At 37.4% G+C, this 23,277-nt stretch overlaps 1 protein-coding gene across 1 annotated transcript in view; it reads right to left on the bottom strand.

Moving 5' to 3' along the window:
* TTN (titin) overlaps nucleotides 1-23,277 on the bottom strand; it is a 280,823-nt gene that overhangs the window by 79,845 nt on the left and 177,701 nt on the right. Inside the window, exons 191-228 of the mRNA XM_059703948.1 lie at nucleotides 20,119-20,242; nucleotides 19,327-19,593; nucleotides 17,532-17,629; nucleotides 16,662-16,830; nucleotides 16,301-16,567; nucleotides 15,932-16,198; nucleotides 15,567-15,845; nucleotides 15,074-15,482; nucleotides 14,811-14,935; nucleotides 14,439-14,705; nucleotides 13,392-13,661; nucleotides 12,998-13,300; nucleotides 12,601-12,903; nucleotides 12,140-12,327; nucleotides 11,934-12,048; nucleotides 11,544-11,828; nucleotides 11,292-11,443; nucleotides 10,230-10,377; nucleotides 9,897-10,074; nucleotides 9,237-9,358; nucleotides 8,830-9,117; nucleotides 8,428-8,724; nucleotides 8,129-8,315; nucleotides 7,543-7,658; nucleotides 7,150-7,449; nucleotides 6,661-6,960; nucleotides 6,462-6,567; nucleotides 6,162-6,358; nucleotides 5,773-6,078; nucleotides 5,396-5,674; nucleotides 4,511-4,810; nucleotides 4,108-4,410; nucleotides 3,631-3,993; nucleotides 3,007-3,309; nucleotides 2,573-2,872; nucleotides 1,838-2,134; nucleotides 1,449-1,733; nucleotides 1,070-1,363 (exon numbers count right to left, since the gene is read on the bottom strand). Coding sequence (XP_059559931.1) covers nucleotides 1,070-1,363; nucleotides 1,449-1,733; nucleotides 1,838-2,134; nucleotides 2,573-2,872; nucleotides 3,007-3,309; nucleotides 3,631-3,993; nucleotides 4,108-4,410; nucleotides 4,511-4,810; nucleotides 5,396-5,674; nucleotides 5,773-6,078; nucleotides 6,162-6,358; nucleotides 6,462-6,567; nucleotides 6,661-6,960; nucleotides 7,150-7,449; nucleotides 7,543-7,658; nucleotides 8,129-8,315; nucleotides 8,428-8,724; nucleotides 8,830-9,117; nucleotides 9,237-9,358; nucleotides 9,897-10,074; nucleotides 10,230-10,377; nucleotides 11,292-11,443; nucleotides 11,544-11,828; nucleotides 11,934-12,048; nucleotides 12,140-12,327; nucleotides 12,601-12,903; nucleotides 12,998-13,300; nucleotides 13,392-13,661; nucleotides 14,439-14,705; nucleotides 14,811-14,935; nucleotides 15,074-15,482; nucleotides 15,567-15,845; nucleotides 15,932-16,198; nucleotides 16,301-16,567; nucleotides 16,662-16,830; nucleotides 17,532-17,629; nucleotides 19,327-19,593; nucleotides 20,119-20,242 — 9,157 coding nt within the window. The remainder of the gene's footprint in view (nucleotides 1-1,069; nucleotides 1,364-1,448; nucleotides 1,734-1,837; nucleotides 2,135-2,572; nucleotides 2,873-3,006; nucleotides 3,310-3,630; nucleotides 3,994-4,107; nucleotides 4,411-4,510; nucleotides 4,811-5,395; nucleotides 5,675-5,772; nucleotides 6,079-6,161; nucleotides 6,359-6,461; nucleotides 6,568-6,660; nucleotides 6,961-7,149; nucleotides 7,450-7,542; nucleotides 7,659-8,128; nucleotides 8,316-8,427; nucleotides 8,725-8,829; nucleotides 9,118-9,236; nucleotides 9,359-9,896; nucleotides 10,075-10,229; nucleotides 10,378-11,291; nucleotides 11,444-11,543; nucleotides 11,829-11,933; nucleotides 12,049-12,139; nucleotides 12,328-12,600; nucleotides 12,904-12,997; nucleotides 13,301-13,391; nucleotides 13,662-14,438; nucleotides 14,706-14,810; nucleotides 14,936-15,073; nucleotides 15,483-15,566; nucleotides 15,846-15,931; nucleotides 16,199-16,300; nucleotides 16,568-16,661; nucleotides 16,831-17,531; nucleotides 17,630-19,326; nucleotides 19,594-20,118; nucleotides 20,243-23,277) is intronic.

Here is a 23,277-nt window from a genome sequence, read left to right as displayed (position 1 = left end):
CTTTGAATGGTGAAACTAGACCCCATCCACTCTTATTGACTATTAGAGGCCTGGTGGATGAATTTGTGCACAGTGAAAGGAAATTAATTAGAAGATATATTTTAGAAGCTGGGGAGGGACCACAGGAGGTTGGCTCCAGGTCATGTCCAGCCCGTCTCGCCAAGTCCCCATTGGGGTCGACCAGGGCCAGTAGGACAGCTGGGAAGGGACTATAGGAGGGCTCCAGGGCGTGTTTGGCCCTTCTCGCCAAGTCCCAATCGGCCGAACCCCAGCAGCAAGCTAACCAATAGGTTGGAGCATCTGCCACCTGGTGGTCAGTGCATGTCATAGCAACTGGTTGAGCACTTGACCTATTGGTTGGACACTTAGAATATTAGGCTTTTATATATATAGATTACTGAAACCAAAGCAGAGGTCTGTAGTGAGTGGTATAGGAGGTAACTTTGTTTTTTTTAGGTGGTGATGGAGAAATAATACCATCTGTCTCTTGGGGAATGGGTCCCAAGACTTTTTCTTGGATGCCATATAAATGTGCATTACCAGTGTGTGCAATTTTAGGGTTTCATATTTGTTCATATTGGTCAAGGAGATTTCCTATGGTTGGTTTTTATTCCTTGATGGCTCTTCCTGGTTTGGGGCCTTCCAGGGTGGGGACTACTTGAGATCTAAAGGAAGACTAAGACATTTATCCTAAGGCAATATCTGTCCTATAACCTTTCAAAAACAATGAACTCTCTTTAACTACAAGGCTATTAAATTAATTACTTCAGTATATTCTATTGTAAATATATAATATTTCTAAATTATTTTTAGGTTCTTGCTAAACTCCAGTAAACTCAGGTTTTTTAGTAGATATAACCATGGTTGGTTTTGTATAAAAAATTACAGTGAGCCAAAAATTATATTAAAATTATAGTAAATATGGTATTCTTAAAGGTGCTAGTAGTTATTTGATTTACCTTTCTTATTACTCCCTAGCTATAGATCTTGATACTATTGGGAGTTTGAAGCCTTAAATAGAAACAAACATTATTTACTTTATAAACACAATGAAAACCTTCTCTTTTACCTAGTGGATCAACTGCAAGAATTGGTCCTATTTCAACAGGCGGGCCACAGCCAAACTTGTTCTTGGCAATCACACGGAACTTATATTCTTGTCCCTCAAGAAGACCTGTGATATCACATTTAGATCTCTCAGTCTCTATGGGTTGTCTCCAAGTATGCATCTTGGCATCTTTTCTTTCAATAATAAAGCCTGTGATTTCACTTCCTCCATCATCTGCTGGATCAGACCAGTTCAGCAGACACATCTTTCTGTTTGTTACAACAGGTTTTAAGTCAAGAACTGGGCCAGGGACATCTGCAAAAGAAAACAATGAAAAAAGTCAATGCAATAAGATAGTAGAACTTGAAAATCCTCTAAAAATCCATGTAACATTCCTTACCAAAAACCTCTACCCTGACTGCTGCAAATTTGGAACCACAGCTATTGGTAGCTGTGATCACATATCTGCCATGATCTTTCCTCAATGCTTCCTTGATAATTAGTTCAGATTTGGTTCCAACGTTCTCTATTACAACACGGTCTTTATCCAGTTCTCCTTCTTCTATGGTCCACACTTTGGTAGGCACTGGACGGCCAGTTACCACAGCTGGAATTCTGAGAGTCTTCCCAGCCATTATTTGTATTCCACCCTTAACAGAAACATCTAGTTCCACAGATGGAGGCTCTGTTGATAAAGAACAGTCAAACATTAGCCCAAGGAAGATGGGGGGGAGGGGGGACCCATACCAGAAAAGTAGCCATAATCTTTATCCTATAACTTTTAAGTACCTTGAGGTTCAGCCACAGTAACAGGTCCCGTTTCTCCAGGTGGTCCTTCACCCGCAGCATTGACGGCACTCACTCGGAGTTTGTAATCAGCACCCTCTCGGATTTCTTTGACAGTGTACTTACGGACCTTGATCATCTTCTCTGTGCAGCGTGACCATTCATTTGTCCCAACCAGTTGCTTATCGACAAAGTAGCCAATAATTTCCCCACCGCCATTGAAAGCTGGGGGTTCCCATTCTAGTTCAATAGTTGTGGAGCTTGTGTCAGCGACTCTTGGGACAGGTGGTCCAGGTGGAGCTAGAATGAATGCAGATATACAAATCAAAACTCACTGATGGTTTTAAAATGTACAGTAGCTTACCTATCCCACTTGTTTTTCATAAGGCATTGCATGTAACATGGGTAAGTACTGTTTTGTGAAACTTTTAAGTTATATATACAGATGTTTAAAACTTTACATTGTAACCTCAATATAGTGTCCATAGTCACTGCTATATTTTGTTTGATTTTCCAGTTTTATTGAAATATTAGTAACATATATGTAGGTTTAAGGTATATAGCATGATTTGATACATGTATATATTATGAAATGATTACCATAACTTATTAACATCTCTATCCCCTTACATAATTACCATTTTTTGTAGTGATAATATTTAAGATTTGCTGTCTTAACAACTTTCAAGTATATAATCACCATGCTGTACCCCACTTTCTTCTGAAGATGTTACTTACAGATTGGATCATGCGCTGTTTTGGGATCTGAAGGGGGACTGAACTTTCCAGGTCCAGCGGCATTTTCGGCACATACTCTGAAGACATAGGTGAGTCCTTCTAATAGGCCTTCTACATTGGTCTTCAAAGCATTCAGAAGGTTTCTGTTGACACGAGACCAATGTGTACTATTAACCTCACGTTTTTCAAGCCAGTAACCCAAGATGGGGCTTCCATTGTCCTTTGGTTCATTCCATTTCACTAGCATGCTGTTGCTGGTAACATCTTCCACAATGGGCTTATCAGGGGCATCAGGTGGTTCTGATGAAAGAAAAAATAACATATTTGAATTAATTCCCTAGTATGACATAAACATTCAAATTCAAAAGCTGTGACAATGTATATAGCAGTGCATATGATCAAAAGGCAAAATTTAGATGCTAAAGGAACCTTACCAAATGGATCTTTAGCTGTAAGTGGCTTTGAAACACAAGGTGGGCCAGGGCCAAACCTATTTTCAGCTCTTACACGGAAGAGGTACTCTTTTCCTTCAATCAATTTTGTCACTGAATATTTGCAATGTCTGAGTGTTGAAGTGATAATGATCCATTCTGAGTCAGGTTTTGTCTTATCTTTCTTTTCCAAGGTGTAGTTTATAATTTCACTGCCACCATCATCAAGGGGTGGTTCCCATTTGCAGAGGACTGAGTTCTTTCTAATATCTTCAAATACAAAGTTGATCGGTGGTCCTGGTGTATCTAATATTTCAAAAGAGAATGGTGATTAAAACTTTGTGTAGAAATGGTTTCAGCAGAAAATTTAAATGTTAGCGTGTTTCCTTTGACATAAACTTTTGATTTTCCTATATCTGTCTATCTTTGTATCACATTAGTTAATGAACAACAAGGTTGGTTGATTTCTTTTACATAGCCAGCAGAAAAAAAAATGGGACTAAGGATTCCTTGCTGAAGCCTTTTCCCACTTCTTTTAACTGCCCCCGAACAAACTTTTTATTTGAGTTTTACTAAAACACTTATGTTGACTGTCTTCCAGTGGGAAGGGTAGTTTTAACTACTTACCCAGCACAGTGACAGTACAAGGAGCTTTTGCGATACCATGGTCATTTTCAGCTTTGATCATATACTGGCCATGGTCTGGTCGAAGAGAATCTCGGACACGTAGCTGAGATTCTCCTTTTTTACTACTGTCAATACTCAAGCGCTCCACCAGTGGCAGGACAAATGGTTCTTCTTCTTGAACTTCACCCTTCTTTCTCCTAACTGTGGGTGCTACTCGTTTTTTCATTTCTTCTGGTGTAAGCACATTTTCATCCTTTAGCCATGTAATAGTTGGGTAAGGTGACCCAGAAATTGTTGCATCAAGTGCTATTTCATCACCTCGTCTTACTTCTAGACTTGTTCTCATAATGATTTTTGGGGCATCTGTAATGATGAAAAAACAATAATTGTTTTCAATTCTGATTAAAATATCTGAAAAAACATTATTCTCATTTATTTGATAATGGGAAAACACCAACCCAATTAAACAAAACTTACCAATAGGATCTACAGCTTTGGTTGGAGGAGTGGCCCGAGAAGGTTCACCAATACCAGCAGCGTTTTCTGCTCGCACACGGAACTGGTATTCCTTTCCTTCTTCAAGTCCTTTTGCTGTATAGGTCAGGACTGGTACCAGGTGTTCATTGCATCTCTTCCACCTTTCTTCACCCTTAGCAATCTTCTCTATGATGTAACCCATTATCTTGCTCCCTCCATCGTACAAAGGTGGCTTCCATGTAATAGTCATTGCCTCAGCTGTAGGATTATGAACCTCAACATCTATAGGTGGATCAGGGGGCTCTGAAGAGCAAGAGAAAAACTGTTAATATAGGAAAGCCCATCTTCTTAAAATAAATTGCATGTTAATTCCTAACTATATTACAATCATGCCAAAACTTACGCTTTGGATCTTGAGCAATGACTGGATTTTTTAGTTCAATATATTCGCCTCCACCAATCTTGTTGACAGCTTTAACACGGAAGAAGTATTCACCATTCGGTATGAGGTCTTTTACAGACCAAGATAGTTTATTCTCACCGGACATGACTGGTATATATGTCCTCCTTCCAGCTTCTCTGCGCTCCAGGACATAATGTAGAATTGGGCTTCCACCATCATATTCTGGTGGTTCCCAGGTTAATTTACAAGAACTCTTGGTCACATCACTTGCTTTAATATCTTTGCATGGTCCAGGTAGGCCTATTGAAAATAAAACTTACAATTACTATTGTAATCTGAAAAGTCATGTTACTAGTATACTCTTTCTCTAAGTGGGACTATTCGCATTTTGGGTGGGACAATCTTTGAGATACAGGAGTGTCCCTTACACTGCAAGTCATGTAGTATCCCTGGCCCCCAACTACTAAATGTCAGTAGCTCTCCCTGAATCTTTGTTCCCAGAAAAAAAATGGCCTCCAAGTTTCCAAACACCATTTGTGTGTTTGGGAAGAGGGGGCAGAAAATGTTACTACCCCTAGTTGAGAAGACTATGGAACAATGCAACGACAACTAATAGGAATATTGGTTATTTTAACATTCTTTGGGTATTCTATATCTTTTGCTTAAATTAGTACTAAACATACAGAAGTAATTTAGTCTAATCAGAGTTTAACTACCTATTATGTCTCTTTACAATTGTTTTGCTTCTCATATTGGAAGAAACAATCTGAAAGGGCATTTAGCTTACAAATGGCCAATTCATGAAGAAATTTATACTAACATGACAAACTTAACTATTTTCCCAACACATGAGGAATGACTGGTGTTTTATCAAAGAATGCTTACCTATGACTTTGACATTGATTGAGGCAGTTGCTGAGCCAAGCTTATTTTCCAGTGTAATAGTGTAAACTCCTGCATCTGCATGGACACTCTTGGGAACTTCAAGGTTTGCTGAGAAGTGATCGCTCTTCATTGTTAGTCTATCACTTGCTTTAACTTCTTTGCCATCTTTATGCCAACTAACGGTTGGAACTGGGACAGCTCTGAAGGGAACAGGAATGCTTAATTTTTCACCTTCAATAACAACAATGTCATGAGTCTCCAGATCAATTGTTGGCTGGCCTGTAAGATACAAACCAAAAGAGGATAAAAGAGTATGTCAAAATGCAATGCATGAGTAAAGCCTGTTTTATTAATTATAAAAGGAACTGTGTTCTTACAGTCTGGGTCTTTGGCAACCACATTTTCGGAGATTTCAGATGGCTCACTGACACCAACAGCATTGACAGCTCTCACTCTCAGAACGTACTCCTTATCAGGAACAATACCTTCTTCAACCTTGAATTTTAAGTCTTTTATGGGGCGAGAATTAACTCGCATCCATTTCTCAGTGCCTACTGGACACATTTCAACATGGTATCCTATAATAGGACTGCCACCATTTTTCTCTGGAGGCTTCCAAGCAATGTCAATGTGTTTTCTTCCAGCATCAGTTACATGCAGGTCAAGGGGAGGTGAAGGAGGACCTGAAAAAAGAGCAAACCATTCATATCCACAATCTCATCATTAAGCTCTAGACAATATTCTTTATATAGTCAGCACTACTTACTTCTCGGATCTTCAATTGACAGAATTTCTGTGGGTTCACTTGGGTGACCAACTCCAGCTTCATTTTCTGCCCGAACCTGAAACTGGACTTCTGTGCCTTCAATGACATCAGTTACTCTGAAATTACAGTCCGGTCCTGCAGTCCTTCCAGCTTTTACCCAACGGGTACCTAACTTTTCTTTCTTCTCAATGATGTATCTATCAAAATAACAAAGCATTTCATTAGCATCAATAGAAAAAACAAAGTTAAGAATTTTCAGGCATTTGTAAATTATTCTTTATGCATTAATTAAAATTCTACCTCTGTATTGGTCTTCCACCATCATTTTTAGGTGGTTCCCACTTCAGGTCGACATGTCGTTTTGTCACATCCACAACTGTGAGAGCATAGGGTGGTCCAGGGGTGGCTGAAAACAAAATAGTCAATGGTTAGAAAAACCAGAGGGAACAGTGTTAATCCACAACAAATGGTGTCATAGAGATTAAGTTAAAGAACATACTGAAGGTGTCTTTGGCCAGGACAGAGTCCTCAATTTCACAATAGTCACTTTGTCCTATGGCATTTTCTGCAGCAACTCGGAACACATATAAAGCGCCCTCTGTCAGTGGGGTTACTGTGCACTTGGTGTCCTTGACAGTGGTGTCTACTGTTTGCCAGCCTTTTCGCCTCACGTCTCTCTTTTCCACAATGTAGTTGGTGATGGGGGATCCTCCATCTTTCTCAGGGACTGTCCACTTCAGGTCTGCTGTATTTTTGGTGATATTAATAACTTCAAGCCAGCGAGGTGGTGATGGAGGATCTGAAGAAGAATAAAAGAAAAACAAATGTAATTTTTTATTGTCCAATAATCAGTTTTCACTAAATTATCTAGGAAGTGTATGGCAAGGATGAAATAATCTAGTAATGAGTTTTTTATATTTTCTCATATTGTAGTTCTGAGATATACTTTAGGAGAATTCATATACCCTAAACATCAAGAATGACTTACATAGCTTCTCCCGACAAAGCACAGGGTCGCTGGGTTCACTGGGTTCACTTTCCCCAGCCTTGTTCACAGCTCTAACTCGGAATGAGTATTCCTGCCCTTCCATGAGCCCTGGGAGCAAATGCTGAGTGGTGGGAACTCCTTCAGCCACTCGGACCCAGTCATCTGTTCCAGTCTTCAGCATTTCAATGACATAAGACTCAATCTTTGCCCCTCCATCGTGTTCTGGCTTTGTCCAACTCAATACCAATGATGTTTTGCCTACGTCTTTCACAGTTGGTTTTCCAGGGGGCCATGGAGGATCTGCAAGCCAATGAAAGGAAATCAACATTTAGATTTGTCAAAAAGGAGATAGTGTAAGCTTCAAAAGAATCGCATAAAATATATAAATAGTACCTATGGGATCCTTTATTAAGATTGGTTCAGTTGATCTACTTGGTTTTCCAGGCCCAGCAAGATTTTCAGCCAGCACACGGAATCTGTATTTTTTCTTATTGGTGAGACCTTTCACCCTGGATTTGGAACAAAATGCCAGTTGAATACCATGATAAGAAGCAGAAACCTCTGTTTATTTTACATAGAAGAGGCTAATTTGTTTAAATTGTGAAAAACTGATTTGGAAATTTAAACTGAAAGCATTCCAATATAAATTTAAAATTGCTTTTTAACTATCACACACTTTAGATCTGGCTAAATTTACCAACCTAATTATAGTACTATAACAATGATCATTATCATAATATCCTGGAAGACCAAACACTTTGAAACTTCCAGAAAGTTAATATTTTTTTAGTAACTTAAATGTGTCCTTGGTTGGAACTCATATCAATTTTCAAATTATATGCTAATAAAAAATATAAGTAAAAATAATTTAAAAAATTATAGTAATATATAATCAGGTATAATCAAAAGGAATACTAAAGAATAAACATTTGTATGCACTATAATAGTTTTAACATCTTGATAGAGATTGTGGGCATACCTGTATGTTGTGTCCTTTATTGGCATCTTATTGCATTTAACCCATTTATCGGTATCAGGATCTAATCTTTCAACCCAGTACCCAGTGATTGGGCTGCCGCCATCATCGTCTGGCTCACACCATGTGAGAGTCACTGCATCTTTAGTGATATCAGAGGGTTCCAGGCGAGTTGGAGGTCCAGGTGGATCTATAGACAAGATAATGATATGTGTTATATGTCCTATATATAAATACAACACCTAAATCCAAGTTTGACACAAGCATCTTTTTTCTCCCCCCCAACTGATTGAGAAACTTACCAAACTGAAATTTGGCTGTTATAGGAGCGGCCTGAACTGGCTCGCCAACACCGTACATGTTTTCTGCAGCAACTCTGAAGAGGTATTCTTTATTGGGTGTTAATTTGGTTGCCTTGAAATTCGTATCCTTGACAGTTGATGAGAGCTTGTGCCACATATCACTGTCTGTTGCTTTTCTCTCCACAACATAGTTTGTGACTTTAGATCCACCATCATCTCGTGGGGGGTTCCATGTTAGAAGACATGACTCGTTGGTCACTTCTGTGATGTCAAAAGCAGCTGGTGGTCCAGGTTTATCTATGGATGACATTACACATGCAGATAAAAAATCATTTAAAATGTTTCCTTTGAAAAGGTAGCTGCTATGAGTTTGCCTATTTTTAAAACAAGAGCCTCCCTTACCTAGGACATTCACTTCTACCACAGCGGTGGCCCGACCACAGGCGTTCACAGCCTCAATGATGTATGTGCCAGTATCACTTCTCTTACTATCGACGATGGTCACTGTGGATTTGTTAGGAACATTTTCAATGGTGATTCTATTGTCCTGCTTCAGAAGCTTATCCGCCTTCGTCCAAGTGATTTTAGGTTCAGGTTTCCCGGTTACAGTGGCAGGAAGTTCAATCTTAGTTCCTGCTTTCACAGTGATACCGGCAAGGAGCTTCACGTCAAGGAAAATTTCTGGAGCCTCTGAATTGGAAAGAGATTATTTACAATGTTAACAAGTTCAAGCAGAAGTAAAGTCAGAGGCCTGGCTGATAACAAACAAACAAACAAACAAACAAACAAACAACAACGAAAATAAATACCCTGAGTGTCCACAGCCTGGATCTCATCTGTGGGTTTGCTTGGTTTGCTAGCACCTAGCCTGTTCAAGGCCTTCACGCGGTAGGAGTACCACTGGCCTTCTTCAAGACCTGTGACTTGCATTCTGTCAGAGAGCACAATAGGTTATTTTACTATAATGCATACAATCTGTTCCACCGGGTAGTATTCATAATATTTCCAAAATTCATATTCCCCAAACAATAGTATTCTTTAAATCAATTCTGGGTTGCTTCAATATTGTAACTAATGAAAACCCTGTGTAGGGGATTAGTTCAACAGCAGCACTTCTTCTTTTTTTTTTATTGCTTAAAGTATTACAAAGGGTATTACATATGTCTTCTTGTAACAGCAGCACTTCCTAACCTTAGACAGGCACAACAAGGGAATCCTCAACGAAAAGGACCTAACATTTAGATTTTTTCCCAAAGAAGGCTCATTTTAACAGTAAACATTTACTCTTGTGCCAAGATTGTTTTAACCATGACCAGGGATAAAATAGAAGTTGTTTTGAATGCTGAGGGTTATTCATTTCATAGTAGGGAAAAACTGTTTCCTAGTTCGTACACACTAAGAAGGTGGCAAGTAAGTTGTTGACTTTTTCTAGCAGCTTAGTTATTAGAAATATGATTTTAAAAACATACTTTGTTTCTGCAACTGGCTCTCCACAGGCGACCCATCGATCAGAACCACGTGGACATTTTTCAACTAAATATCCTTTGATACGTGAACCACCATCATATTTAGGTGGATCCCATGTTAGGAAGATGCCCTTGGCTGTTCGATCTCTCCATTTAACATTTTCTGGTGGATCAGGTACCGCTGTAAGATTTTAAAGAGAGAGTCAGTCTTATATAGGCCATCTATGAAATCTTCATATTGTCACCCTATGTATTTTCCTCATAATTTCAACTCCAGGTCTAAAGCAAAAACAGGTAACAAGAGGCCAGGTGAGAAATCATTAAGGAAGTACTCACTTGCAGGAGCTGACATATTTACAGGTTCATCAACATATGCAGGTTCTCCAGGGCCACACTTGTTCCGAGCACAGACTTTAAATAAATATTCTTTTCCTTGAACAAGATCAGGAACTGTGAATTCTAAGTCAGTCACAAAGTCCATAACCTGGGACAGATAAATACAGTTAATTAGTTGTTTCCCAAAACCCTTTGCCCAAGTCAGAAGATTTTTTTTTTTTACCATGAGCAGGGATACAAATGGAAGTTGTTTTGAATGCTCAGGGTTATTCATTTTCATTTTAGGGAAAAACTGTAAAGTAATATATAAAATATTTGACCCTTAATGTAAGGTGAATCTGTTTCATGGTTCATATACACTAAGAAGGGGCAAATAAGGTGTTGACTTTTTCTATCAGCGTAGTTATTAGAAATATGATTTTAAATCAAGATAAAAATACTAATGAGTATAAACTGAGGGGAAAAAATGGACAGATTACACCAACTAAGGTAAGCTAGTGGAATGAGAAGAAGTATGACCACCAGAAAGAATTAAATACTTAATGTCCTTAGAATGGCTTATAGCTTAATAGGGGCATATTGGTTACTAATCAGGTACCTAGTAAGTGGTTATGTTTTTGTTGTTGTTGCTGTTGCTTTTATAAAACAAACCTAGTTGAAAATTTGGTAAGGCTCACAAAATAAGGCAATTATATCAAATCTTGGTGAGCTACCTCAGAAAGCATTAGCATTAATGCATTTAAAAAAGCATTACAGCAGCTGAAACCGGTTTGGCTCAGTGGATAGAGCGTCGGCCTGTGGACTGAAAGGTCCAAGGTTCGATTCCGGTCAAGGGCATGTACCTGGGTTGCGGGCACATCCCCAGTAGGAGATGTGCAGGAGGCAGCTGATCGATGTTTCTAACTCTCTATCTCTCTCCCTTCCTCTCTGTAAAAAAAAAATCAATAAAATATATTTAAAAAAAAAAAAAGCATTACAGCAAGGTAAAAGTAAAAACATATAAACTTTTCATGGCATCCCAGAATTGTGAGATTTCCCTACTCTCCCTACAAAAAAACTCACTTTAGTCCATGTTTTCCGGCTGACTTCTCGCTTTTCAACAAGATAGCCAGTTAATGGACTTCCTCCATCATCATCTGGTGGCTCCCAAGTCAAATGTACCGAGTCCTTGGTTATGTCACCAAATTTCAGTTCTTTGGGTGCACTTGGGCGAGCTGAATAAACACAGTCAGAAGTCAATATCATTAATAGCTTGAACCAAGATTTATGAATACTGTCAAATCACTTTAGATAACAAAAGGTTAAGTAACTTACCAATTACATTGACATCAATTTCCCCAGAAATTGCCTTCACAGGATTTTCCAGTTTCAGTGTATAAATTCCCTTGTCTGGACGTTCACTTGGAGAAATGACAAGTTCAGCATAGGCAGATAAGGTTTTCATTTTCACACGATCCCCTTCTTCTAATACTTGATCTCCTATAGACCAGGTTGCAGTTGGCCTTGGATAGCCTGTACTTGGAACCAGGATCTTGATAGGATTTGGGACAATAATTTCCAGACCATCTTTAAACGCACTTAAGTCCATTGTTGGTTCAACTACCAAGAAGAAAAATGAATGAGTTTCCAGTATTATACTTACGTCCCTGTACCCTGAAGTAGCTATGTGCTGTTCCCAAATCTAAAAACAAAATATACACTTACCAAAAGCATCATCAGCAGTTAGAGGACCAAGAATTTCAGATGGATCTGAAACACCAGCTTCATTTTCTGCAGATACTCTATATAAATATTTATTTCCTTTTTGTAATCCAGTAACCTAAAATGATGAATCAAACATTTGTAAAAAACATATACATTTAAATGCATGATCATACACTGAATATGGTTTTTAGATACAAATGCCCTACCTTGTAGGTCAGTTCAGGGACCAGTTTCATATTGCAACGGATCCATTTATCTTTCCCTTCTTCACATCGCTCTATTATGTAGCCCAGGATTGGGCTTCCTCCATCTTTCAGAGGAGGTTCCCATGTGAGCTGAACTGATGACTGAGTCTGATCTGAGGAATTTAGGTTCACAGGAGGACTTGGTCTCTCTGGAGTGAAAGAGTTGGAGCATACCATTTAAATCAGTGACAATGTATTAAGGCAGTGCTGGAACCATTTCTATCATCCCCATTAAAATATCAGGTTTACTGAATTCATTAAATAGAAGCAGTAGGAAGTCTACATTTCTATGATTTTCAAATTTTCCTGATGTTCTACCTTTTCATTAACTTTAACTTGATTTATTTTAATTGATAGGTTTAATTTCTGGATTTCATGAAGGTGTTATTCCCCCCAACCCCCCTTTTTTTTGATGGGCTTACCAATTGGATCAGCAACTTTGACGAAGGGTGTGGCTGCACTTGGTTTCCCAACTCCAATTCGGTTTTGGGCTCTGACCCGGAAACTATACTCCTGTCCTTCCACCACGTCAGTGACTGTTGCCGATAGGTCTTCAGCTCTTACTGTCATGGCAGTGTCCCACCTGATAGAAGTCTTGTCCCTTAGTTCAATGACATAGTTTGTGATCTCAGCACCTCCATCATACTCTGGTGGTTCCCATGTCAATGAGACACCAAATCTATTCACATCAGTGATGGTTACATTCAAAGGAGGGCCTGGAACATCTGGATTTCATCACAGAAAAAAACATGGCCTTTGGTTATATCGGGGATAAAAGCAGAGATAAGATAATCTGCAATTTATTTTAAAAATTCTTACCATATTTGCTCCTTGCTTCTACCGGATTGTCAGTCTCTACTGGTTCACCAGTGCCAACTCTGTTTCTTGCACTCACACGGAATAGATACTCGACTCCTCCTTTTTGTAGTCCAGTGACAGTAAACTCACAACTGTCTGCCCGGTCAGTGGCCAGAACCCAGGTCTTTCTCTTGATGTCACGTCTTTCAACAACATAACCTATGATTTTGCTTCCACCATCAGTTAATGGTTCTTCCCAAGCGAGGCCCACTTCACCATCAAATGTTTCTGTCACTTCTAAGTTACGCACTGGTCCAGGAACATCTGAAATGCACATGTAAGTTTTTTTTTTTAAGTGTGTGACCATGCTTTTAATTGTGCTTTGCCAATTAAGTCCAATTGACTCAGGGCTTACCAATAACTTGTAAATTGATGAATGCTTCTGCTTTTCCATGTTTGTTCTGAAGCACAATTTTATATCTCCCTTTGTCTCCTTTCTTGGCTTCTAAAATTCTGAAGGAAGTTTGTTCAGCTGTAGTATCTACCGTTTTTGATGACAGAGCTTCATTTTCTTTAAACCACTCAGCTTCTGCTTTGGGGTAGGCATCATAGGGCACCACCATTGTCAGAGGCTGGCCGACATCAACCACAAGGTCTTGATCAGCTGTCTTGATTTTAGGTGCCGCTAGTGAGAAAAATAACATGTCAATGCCTTTGAGTTATTTCTTGTAGTCCAGCTACACCACAGCTTCTTTACTATACATTTGTTAGCAAATATTGGCTACATAACCTTAGATGTATATCACAGTAACTTTTCAGCAGAGCACACTCACTGAGTTTAGAGTTCTCATATTGCAAATTATCAGACTGGAGAAGAGAGAATTAAGGATAATATAAAACCATCAGAGCTCTGTTCTTTGCCAAAAGTAATAACAGAGGACTAGATATAGTGCAAAACAAGTTTCCCATTAAAAATAAATAAATTAGGCACCTCACACTTAGTTCAAAATAGGCCAGACACATTTTTTTCTTAGGTATAAGACAGACACTAATGGCTTTTTCATAACAACCTATAAGGATGTCTTAGAAGCTTAGGTCAAGATGAGAACAGACCTCAGAGGCCCGGCAGGGGTTTGGAAAACAGAAGAGAATTGGGTTATTGCAAGGTCTGGGTTTGCTGGGAAGACTCTCAAGGTGCTAGGTTAATCCTAGAAAGTAGTGAACAGCTGCCATGTGACAAAGGTTGTTCAAGATTCTGGCGTGTGGAGAGGAATGCTATCAGTGTCCTTTTACTCAGGACACTTTGTTGTAAGAGAAATTAGCATAGTTAACATGAGGATAAGGCTTAACAGAAATAAAGGGCATTCACAAGCATTATCTCATTAATTAACTGTGAAACCTGAAACTTACACAGTATCTATGACATTGTGGGGATGTTTGAAAATAAAAGAAAGGGACTTACCTGCCAGTTCAAGCTTAGCTCTGGCTTCTTTGTCTTTGGCAATAAATCTGTATTCACCCTGGTCACGGGGCTTAATATCACAAATCTGTAGCCTGTGTATCTTTCCTTCACTCATCATCTGGTGTTTGTCACCCTGGACAATAATCATGTTATTTCTTAGCCACTGAACTTCCACCTTATCTTTGTTGAGCTCAGCCAAAAAGATAACATCAGCCCCAGGGGCTTCGAGAATATCTTGGGGAGGCCTGATGATCTCAACAGGGATTTCTGAAAAGAAAAGGTGAAATCATAATCCAAATATGTTTGTATTTGGAGTAACAACTTTCATAAACTGATACTAATACTAAAATTGTCCTTTCACTTAATACGTACCTTCCACAAAGAGCCTAGCTCGTGACTTCCTGTCTTCTACTCCACAAGCATATTCACATTCATCATCCAGTCTGCAATCTTTGATAATAAGTCTATGTATGCTCCCATCTTTTTCAAATTTGTATCTAAAAAGAGAGGTTGACTTACTGGTTAGCTTGCACAATGACCACTAAATTGCCAAACGTGTGTGTGTGTGTGTGTGTGTGTGTGTGTGTGTGTGTGTGTATAGCTACAGAAATAGAGATTAAGAAGCTTTTGCTTACTTTTTGCCTTCTTTGATTTCTCTCCCATTTCTGTACCATTTTACATTTGCTTTCTCTCTGGACAGCTGGCAGGAGAAGACAGCATCGTCAAACTCGGTGACTGTCTGGTCTTCCAAGTTTTCCACAAATTCTGTAGGAGCTTCTATGATGAGAAGCTCAGCGACAGATTTATCTTGTCCAGCAGTGACAATGTATTCACCCTCATCTGGGAAGCCACAGTCTTTAATAATGAGAGAGTGCTTATATTTATCAATTCTGTATAAAATGCGGTTGTCAAAAGCCACTTCTTCTCCATTTTTGGTCCATTTCAGTGTTACATTGAGGCGATTCACCTTGCACCAGAATGTGACAGATTTCTTTTCCATTGTTTCAATATCTCTAAGAGGCTCAACAATCCTAAGGTCTTCCTCTGTTGTAAAGAAGAATAATGTTGATTTTGTTTTCATAATAAAAATTGATTGTAAAAATCACTCATGCCATAGAAGTGACTTACCTTCCACTATCAGATTGGCTGCACTCTTAACATTTTCACCTCTATGATTGGTCAGAGACACATTATAGTTGGCTTGATCATCTAATCGCGCATCTCTAATTCTGAGGGTGTAGACCAGGTCTTTTTGGAGAATGATGTATTTTGAACTATCAAATATGGCTTCCTCATTTCTGAACCATTTAGCTTTCGCACCTTCAGTATTGACTTCGCAGTTGAAGACGACTTCCTGTTGTTCTTTCACACGGGTGTCCTTAAGAGGAACTATGATCTTGAGTTTTTCTGAAAGCAACCAACAAGACTTTATAGTATGAAGAAAGACTAAAGATACAAATATGAGTAAACTGTAGAAGCAAAAACAAACTTACCAATTACTGTCAAGTGAGCTGCTGCTCTGGCAGCCCCAACCATGACGACATAAGTGCCCATATCTTGCAATGTGGCATCTTTCACAACTAGGACCCTCTTCTTGCCATCAGCAATAATGTCATATTTATCTCCAGATTCAAGTGTCTTATCATCCCTCTTCCACTGGACTTCAAAGCTTTCCTTTGATATAGTACAGACAAATTCAGCCTTTTCTCCTTCAAGTATTTCAAGGTTTTGAGGCTTTGAGATAAATTCAGCAGCAAGTTCTGGGAAGAAAAGAGTTGGAAGATATTGAAAACTTAAGCATTTGAAACTTGAATACAACAAATATAAATTTCTTAAAATATTATTCACAATAATTGTCATACCATGTACTTTGACTTTGCCATCAGTTCGAGAACTTGGGAGTCGGCAGTTATAGCTGCCTGTATCCTCAAGTTGGGCATTTTGAATGACCAGAATTCTCTTTCGTCCATCAGTGAGTATTTCATATCTTCCTGTTTCAATGATCTCTTCATCCCCTTTGTACCAAATCACTTCTGCTCCAGGCTTGGAGACTTCACAGACCAGTTTTATAGTGTCTGTTTCACTAACTTCAATATTGGCAAGATTTTTTGTAAAGACAGCTTCTTCTTCTGCAAGAATAATTTTTTAAAAATTGAGTTACAATGGAAATTATTATTTGTTCCCCAACACATAAACTTCTGCAAAGAAAGACTTCACTCTTACCCAGTACTGTCAGCATGCCAGAAGTTCGTGCTGTCCTTACTTCACAGGAATATTCTGCTTCATCATCCAGCAGACATTTGTTGATGACAAGGATGCGCACTGCTCCTTTAGATATGATGTCATATTTTTTGCCCTTCTTAATTTCAGCACCATCTTTAAACCATTGGACCTATATTTAAGATAAATAAATATCTTTATCCGTTTTCTTGGTGTTCCTTCAGATAAGTATCAAGAGATCAAGAGAAATATGATCCTTAGTTTTTTTTTTTTTAAACAACCAATAGGCTTTATAGTATGAAGACCCAAAGTGGTAAATACAACTCAGCCCCCCAAAATATGTCAACTGCAATTGTAAAATAAATTTTGATAAAATCAAGAACAAACTTCTTCAATTATTACTAAGTGAGCTGCTGTGATACTATTAGCACTTATTAAACATGATGGGATTGTGTAAGTTGAGAGCCATAGAGGGCTTCAGGCATTATGTAGACCAATTTGTTTTCTGAATGTGTAAACTGAGATTCAAATGGTGATTAATGGTAAGCAAACAGGAGTACTCAGTTGAGACATATGAAATTGCTGATATGTGATTATTTTTAACCTAAGAAAACAGCAATTTCATATGGTTCAGACTGATAATGTCTAAATCTCCTGTTTGTGAGTCCAGTATTTTTCAAGCAATAGTAAATAAATAGTACTAAAAAGAGAACAATTAAATCAAGTATGTATTTCATACTCAAGTAATAATCTTTAAGCTAAAAGTTGAATGATTATTAGAGATAGGTGAGATTAATTTTTTTATTCCATTTGGCTAAACCAAAAGTAAACATAAAGTTGACAATACAAGATAGTAACTATATAATCACAGACCTTTGCATTTTCTCTGGAAATTTCACACTCAAACCGAGCCATTTCTTTTTCTTTAACTTGAAGGTCAGTAAGTGGTCTTAAGAATTCCACATGAGGAGCTGTAAGAGAAAGTCATCAGATTTCAAAATGTTTTCTAGAAATTACTCTGACATACTGTGGTACATATTAAGAAATTGTGAGTATTTTGCAGGTCCTATTCATCTTAATAAGCTATATTGATTTTGAAATCACTTGGAGCTGCCCTTTAGGTATGATATTTTGTTTTTTATATATCTGTAATTTTCATAAAATAATGTGGCATATTATAGGTCCAACTAATTATATCTATCTATCTATCTATCTATCTATCTATCTATCTACCATCTCTCTATCACCAGCTCAGTTCTCCTGACTAATAGCTGGAAGAAAAATTCCCACTGATACTCTCCGGAGTTGAAAGTTGATATTGTCAAAGGAAACACCAGTAGCAAAGAAACAGCATCTTGTTTCGTGCAACAAGCATAATCTTTGAGAAGTTAGCAGAATTCACAATAATGCAGCTTAAAGCACTATAACCAGTCTTGTCTATGGCAGAAAGGCATGAATCTGCAATTGAAATCACATACATTCAGCTTTAAAAAAAATAAGCTTCAAAGATGTCACATATATGTCAGCCATAAAATCTATTAGTGTGACAAAGCAGCGTGTTTATTGGAAGGTGATGTTTTTGTATATCTCTTGTGTCATTTATGTCCAGAATTAAGTCAGCAGAAGTACAGGATTGGAGAGCTAACCCCTTGCCCTTCCTTCTTTCAGGGCTCCTTGTGAGTGCCTTCCAAGATAGCTTTCTTTGATCAATGAGACTCTGGGACATAAATACTAACTAGTAGGCTTAAAGATATTGTAGGCTCATTGTAACTGAGCCTTCGTGGAGTGGAGACAAAAATAGATGACGAAAAGAAGAAGGAGACGCAAGAAGCTACTCTGTCATGGGCTAGAGCAGAGCAACCACAAAGTAGAAAGAATACACCCGTAAATGACGCATGGAAGGAAGCACATTCACAGCCATTATTTTGTAGCTGTTGACAGAAGAGAAGCAACTAAATCAAATGGCAAGTACAGCACAAAATACGCACAGAAAAATGTTATCACTGGACAAAAGGATGAATGAAAAAAATGGGCTAGCTTGTGGCATTTTGTAGCAGGACATTATGTTTTTCACTAGAGGAAGAAGTAATGCTAAAAACACTGGAGCTCTCTTCATTCACAGCACTCAAAGAATCCAGGCTTCTTTCCATCTTCTTATCCATTCTTATTCTCGGAGAAAGCATTATGCAAAGGGGCTTTATCATATTACAACAGGCCTCTAGCATGCCCCTATTCAAACGGAAACTTCATGCTCATTTTCTAGTTGCTCCCCACGCCCGAGGATTCATTTCCTCCCAAGCGGAAATTTCTTTCCTTTTCTTTTTCTTTTTAAAAAAAAATCATAGCTCCCCCTTCTTGTCTTTTGCATTCAGTTTGTTCTCATGTGTATGAGGACATTCCTACAGTAGGCTTACCCATGTTGACAAAGAGCACATCTGCTGACTACTATGAGAAGCGTAGTGAAAAGTGAGCAATCTGTCCATTATCACACCAGATGTATCAGAAGGATTTTTTTTTAGAGGACCAGGTTATGTCAATATCAATATTATAAGTTGCCAAGAAATGCAGTTAGGCCAAGAAGGGCATGCAAAAAGTTGTGTGGGTTTTTTTGTTTGTTTTGTTATCAAAGAGTTGCAAATGAAAAGACCTGTGTAAGAAGAATACTTACGCACGACATTCAGGTTACAGGAAGTCTTAAAATCCTTAGCATCACAAGTGTATGTTTTAATATCCTCGGGGGTACAGCCATGTATAATAAGTTTTCTGACCCTGCCATCAGCAACAATTTCGTACTTCTTGCTTTTGAGAATTTCTGTACCATTTTTGAACCATTTCACCTTAGCATTCTCTCTGGATACTTCACACTCCGATACTGCAGTGGCTTCCTCTTCGACCGTCTGGTCCTCAAGAGGCTTAGTGAATTCAACTGGGGGTTCTGAAAGAATCATACTAATTAGCCAAGGCATTTCTCGTTTCTTCTGGAAGAGTTGCAGGACCTCCTCGACTTTCCTCTTGTATCTCCTGGGCTTTTTCTATTTTTATGTTTCATTTGTAAGATTTAATTACACACAAATGCTTTTCTCTAATAATGATGTTTCATCATTATTTGCACAAACAGAGGAAGAGCATTTCTAAAAAATGTGAAACATCAAGGAAATAATAGCCAACTCTTGGTGAATAAAGTGATAGATACCTAGTTTGATAATAATTCTTCCTCCAGCTGTTTATTGAATGCAATAAAAACAGTGGGGACCAGAAGAGGAAGGAAACCTCATGCTAGTCAATTTTGACTTAAAAAAAATAGTCTGTGTTAGGCCAAAAAGTAAAAATAGAACTTTGAATATTTGGTGAATTATAATGATCTATGTTACTCAACATATAAAGATTAAAGATAATTGAGAGTTGGCATTTATGAAGCTTTGTATTATACATGTTTTAAAAAAAACAAGCCTATAATTACCTTTCACGAAGAGATTGGCTTGAGTTTTGAAATCTTTTGCTGTTAGTTGGACTTCTCCAGCATCTTCTAACTTTACATCCCTCAGAGTAAGTGTATGAACTCTTCCTTCTGAACGTGTGACCACCTAGTTTTTTTAGGAAAAAAAAGTGCAGTTTAAGAATATTCAAAACAGCAATCCAATATATATAGGTGCATTTAATTCATTTAGATAAACATTTTGAAATAGTGCTTTTCAAGTCCTTCCATAATCATAACTATAACACATATGTATTTAAAAATGATTTTAACCAATAGCTTAGAATCCTTAAGAAAATTTCAGGTTTTTATAAGTACCCTTACTTATTACTAAGTGGCTTTTTATCTTGAAATACTGGGCAATTTTTTGTTTATACTCTGGTGTGTGTGTGTATTACATTTGCCTCCATTCTGTCACTGGGCTTATATATAAAGAAAGAACATAGAAATCATGAAAGGAAGGAAAAAGCGAATTGCATATTAAAAGCGGAAAGTAAACCTTATAGTCTAAATGCAAGGTGTTTGCCATGCAACAAGCTAGAACTCTTCTTCCCATTCATTTTAGCAATTGAAATTATTTTTGCAAACCAAGTAAAACTGTGATTAAAATAATTTTTAAATTTTGTTCAAAATTACAAATGAAGATGTTGACTCTTGTGCACCTCAAGATTGGGAAAATCCAGTATCAGACAGGGCTATAATTGTTCACACAACAATGGATAAAATAACTTTAGAAATAGTTAAATCAGGAGACCACTGTGATAGTAGAATATCAAGACAAATGCTGCCATTAATGTTATTATTTGAATAATAAATTCTTGTTGTAAAAGCAACCGTGGGCAATTTGAAGGGGTCGTCTGTAGGACAATGAATTTGTGAAAAAGAACACCCCACCTTTTTATAGACTCTCACTAGGTCCTATAATTGTAGTTTGCATAATTGAACGTAAGGCTACCAGACAGGGTCATCCTGATAGGAAGGATATGACAGTTAGAGGTTCTTCTAGTCCTATCATCTAAAATTCCAGAAGATGCTCTGTCCTGTGTTTGAGATAGATTCTGCTAAGACTTCATTCCGAGTTCAGAATAACTTAAAAGTTTTTACCAATGGAACTATTTCTTATGTTGGTGTAAAGGAAAGAGTCATGAATAAAGTTTCATATAAAGGTTTTTCCCTTAATAGTTGGGCATGGTTATTAATATAACTGCCTTAATAATCGAGAAAGGCCAAAAACAAATAGGAGGAGGAAATTAAGATATGTCCTAAGAACACAGCTGCTTATTCAAGGGCCTGGTGCTTAAAAGGAAAAAAAGTTTTAGTAATATATTTCAATATAAAATTTGGACTGTGATTTAGGACTATTTTAAAAAGTATCTCAGGTTTCAATCTGCCCACAGATATATCTTATTTATTAACTTGTTGTTTTATCCAAATTCCTCTGCAGCTACTCTAAAAAATTGGAACTTGGCTCAGAACACAGTGATCCTCAATTAATTGGTCTTATGTAGCAGGCATGTCAAACTCAAAGGCTAACACCAGCCAAATAAACAAGATATGCAGCCCATGGCCCATGGGCCACGAGTTTGACCTGCTTGTTACACAGTGTACCTTGATTATGTTTTTTAAAAAGGAAAAACTAATTGGTACCTTATAAAAATAAATAAATAAGTAAAATGAATGCTGAAGATTTGGTGGTGGATTATGAAAGGTTAATGTTAGATATTATCCTTTTAAAATATGGTTATTCTGTAATGCAAGCATGTTGCTATAATACAATAGGTACTATGACTGTGACCAAGCTATTAAAGTTTAAATATAAAATTATCTAAGGCTATTTAGGACTTAGCAGTGCTTTTGGATTGACGGACACACACACACACACACACACACACACACACACACACACAAACATACATACACACAAATAACACAAGAACACAAAAAACCCAACCCCCCAAACCGCGCCCCCCCAAAAGCAAAAAACACACAATTCATCTCTAAACTTTTCTTTTGACTTTCTCATTCCAATAACTTGTTTTTGTTTGTTTAGTACAGTATTTGGAGGCTAACCATTTTGTAGAGTGCAGATGAAAGGCCTGAATTAAACTAATAGTGGCAACTTTGTTCTGAAAGACTTAATAAAAACAAACCTGGAAAATGTAATAAAGTGACTTTATTGCTTCATAGTTTATATTGCTTTTTAAAAAGAGACATTTAAGTAACATAAGTGCAAGTTCATAAAAGGCTGAAGTATTTTGGGAGACTAAGTAAGGGATTAAAATTCCTGTGCTAAAAGAGGCACAAAGAGCCCCTATAAAATTATAGTAAGATGATCCTTTCTAACCCAAGAAAGTAGTTTAGTAACAAGAATATATATATATATATATATATATATATATATATATATATATATATATATATATATATTTGTAAAAGAAATGTGAATAAGATTTTTATGAGTCTACATTTTTAATTAAAATACTATACTTTTTACATTAAAATGAATGAAACTGATCATTTAATAGAAAGCTCTTAATTTGACCAAAAGATATTTCGTAGCAAAACTTTAGTAGCAAAATAATAATATCATTTGTCCTTAAGCAGTGTTCTTACATTAAAAAAATCACAAATTTACAAATCTAGAAAGGTCTTGAAAAGTCAATCAAATCTCTGCCTTTAGATGTGAAAGCAATTAAGGACAAATATATTAAGAAAGCAAACTCAAAGGTAGAGATGCCTTCATCATTCAGTTCAATATTTAAAAGACCTCACTATAACTTAATTCTCATGCTGAAATTTGAATGTATAGCTGCTTTTTCTGTCCTCAGTAAAAGAGTAGATAAATTGGTGAGTATTGTCTGTATAGTAGGCAAACTGCATTTCCCAGATGAACTGTTACTGAAGTCTTTAATCACTTAGATAGAATATAAGCTTTTTGTTTGTTTTAGAACAGGCCAAAGGCACTTGCCTCCTAATAAATCAACCAACATTGTGGCTCCTTGTTAAACTGAATTCCTTGTTAATTATATTCCGTTAAGTCTTAAAAGTTTGATTTATATTGAAGACTTGATGGCACATTTGATATTATTCCTAAAATATTGAAAAACTTACTATGGTATAATGAACTGTCCAATGCGCTCTTTT

Source organism: Myotis daubentonii, chromosome 7 (assembly GCF_963259705.1).
Source record: "Myotis daubentonii chromosome 7, mMyoDau2.1, whole genome shotgun sequence".
NCBI lineage: Eukaryota > Metazoa > Chordata > Mammalia > Chiroptera > Vespertilionidae > Myotis > Myotis daubentonii.
Note: the sequence above shows the minus strand (reverse complement) of the source record. Positions and strands in the feature narration are given on the sequence as shown.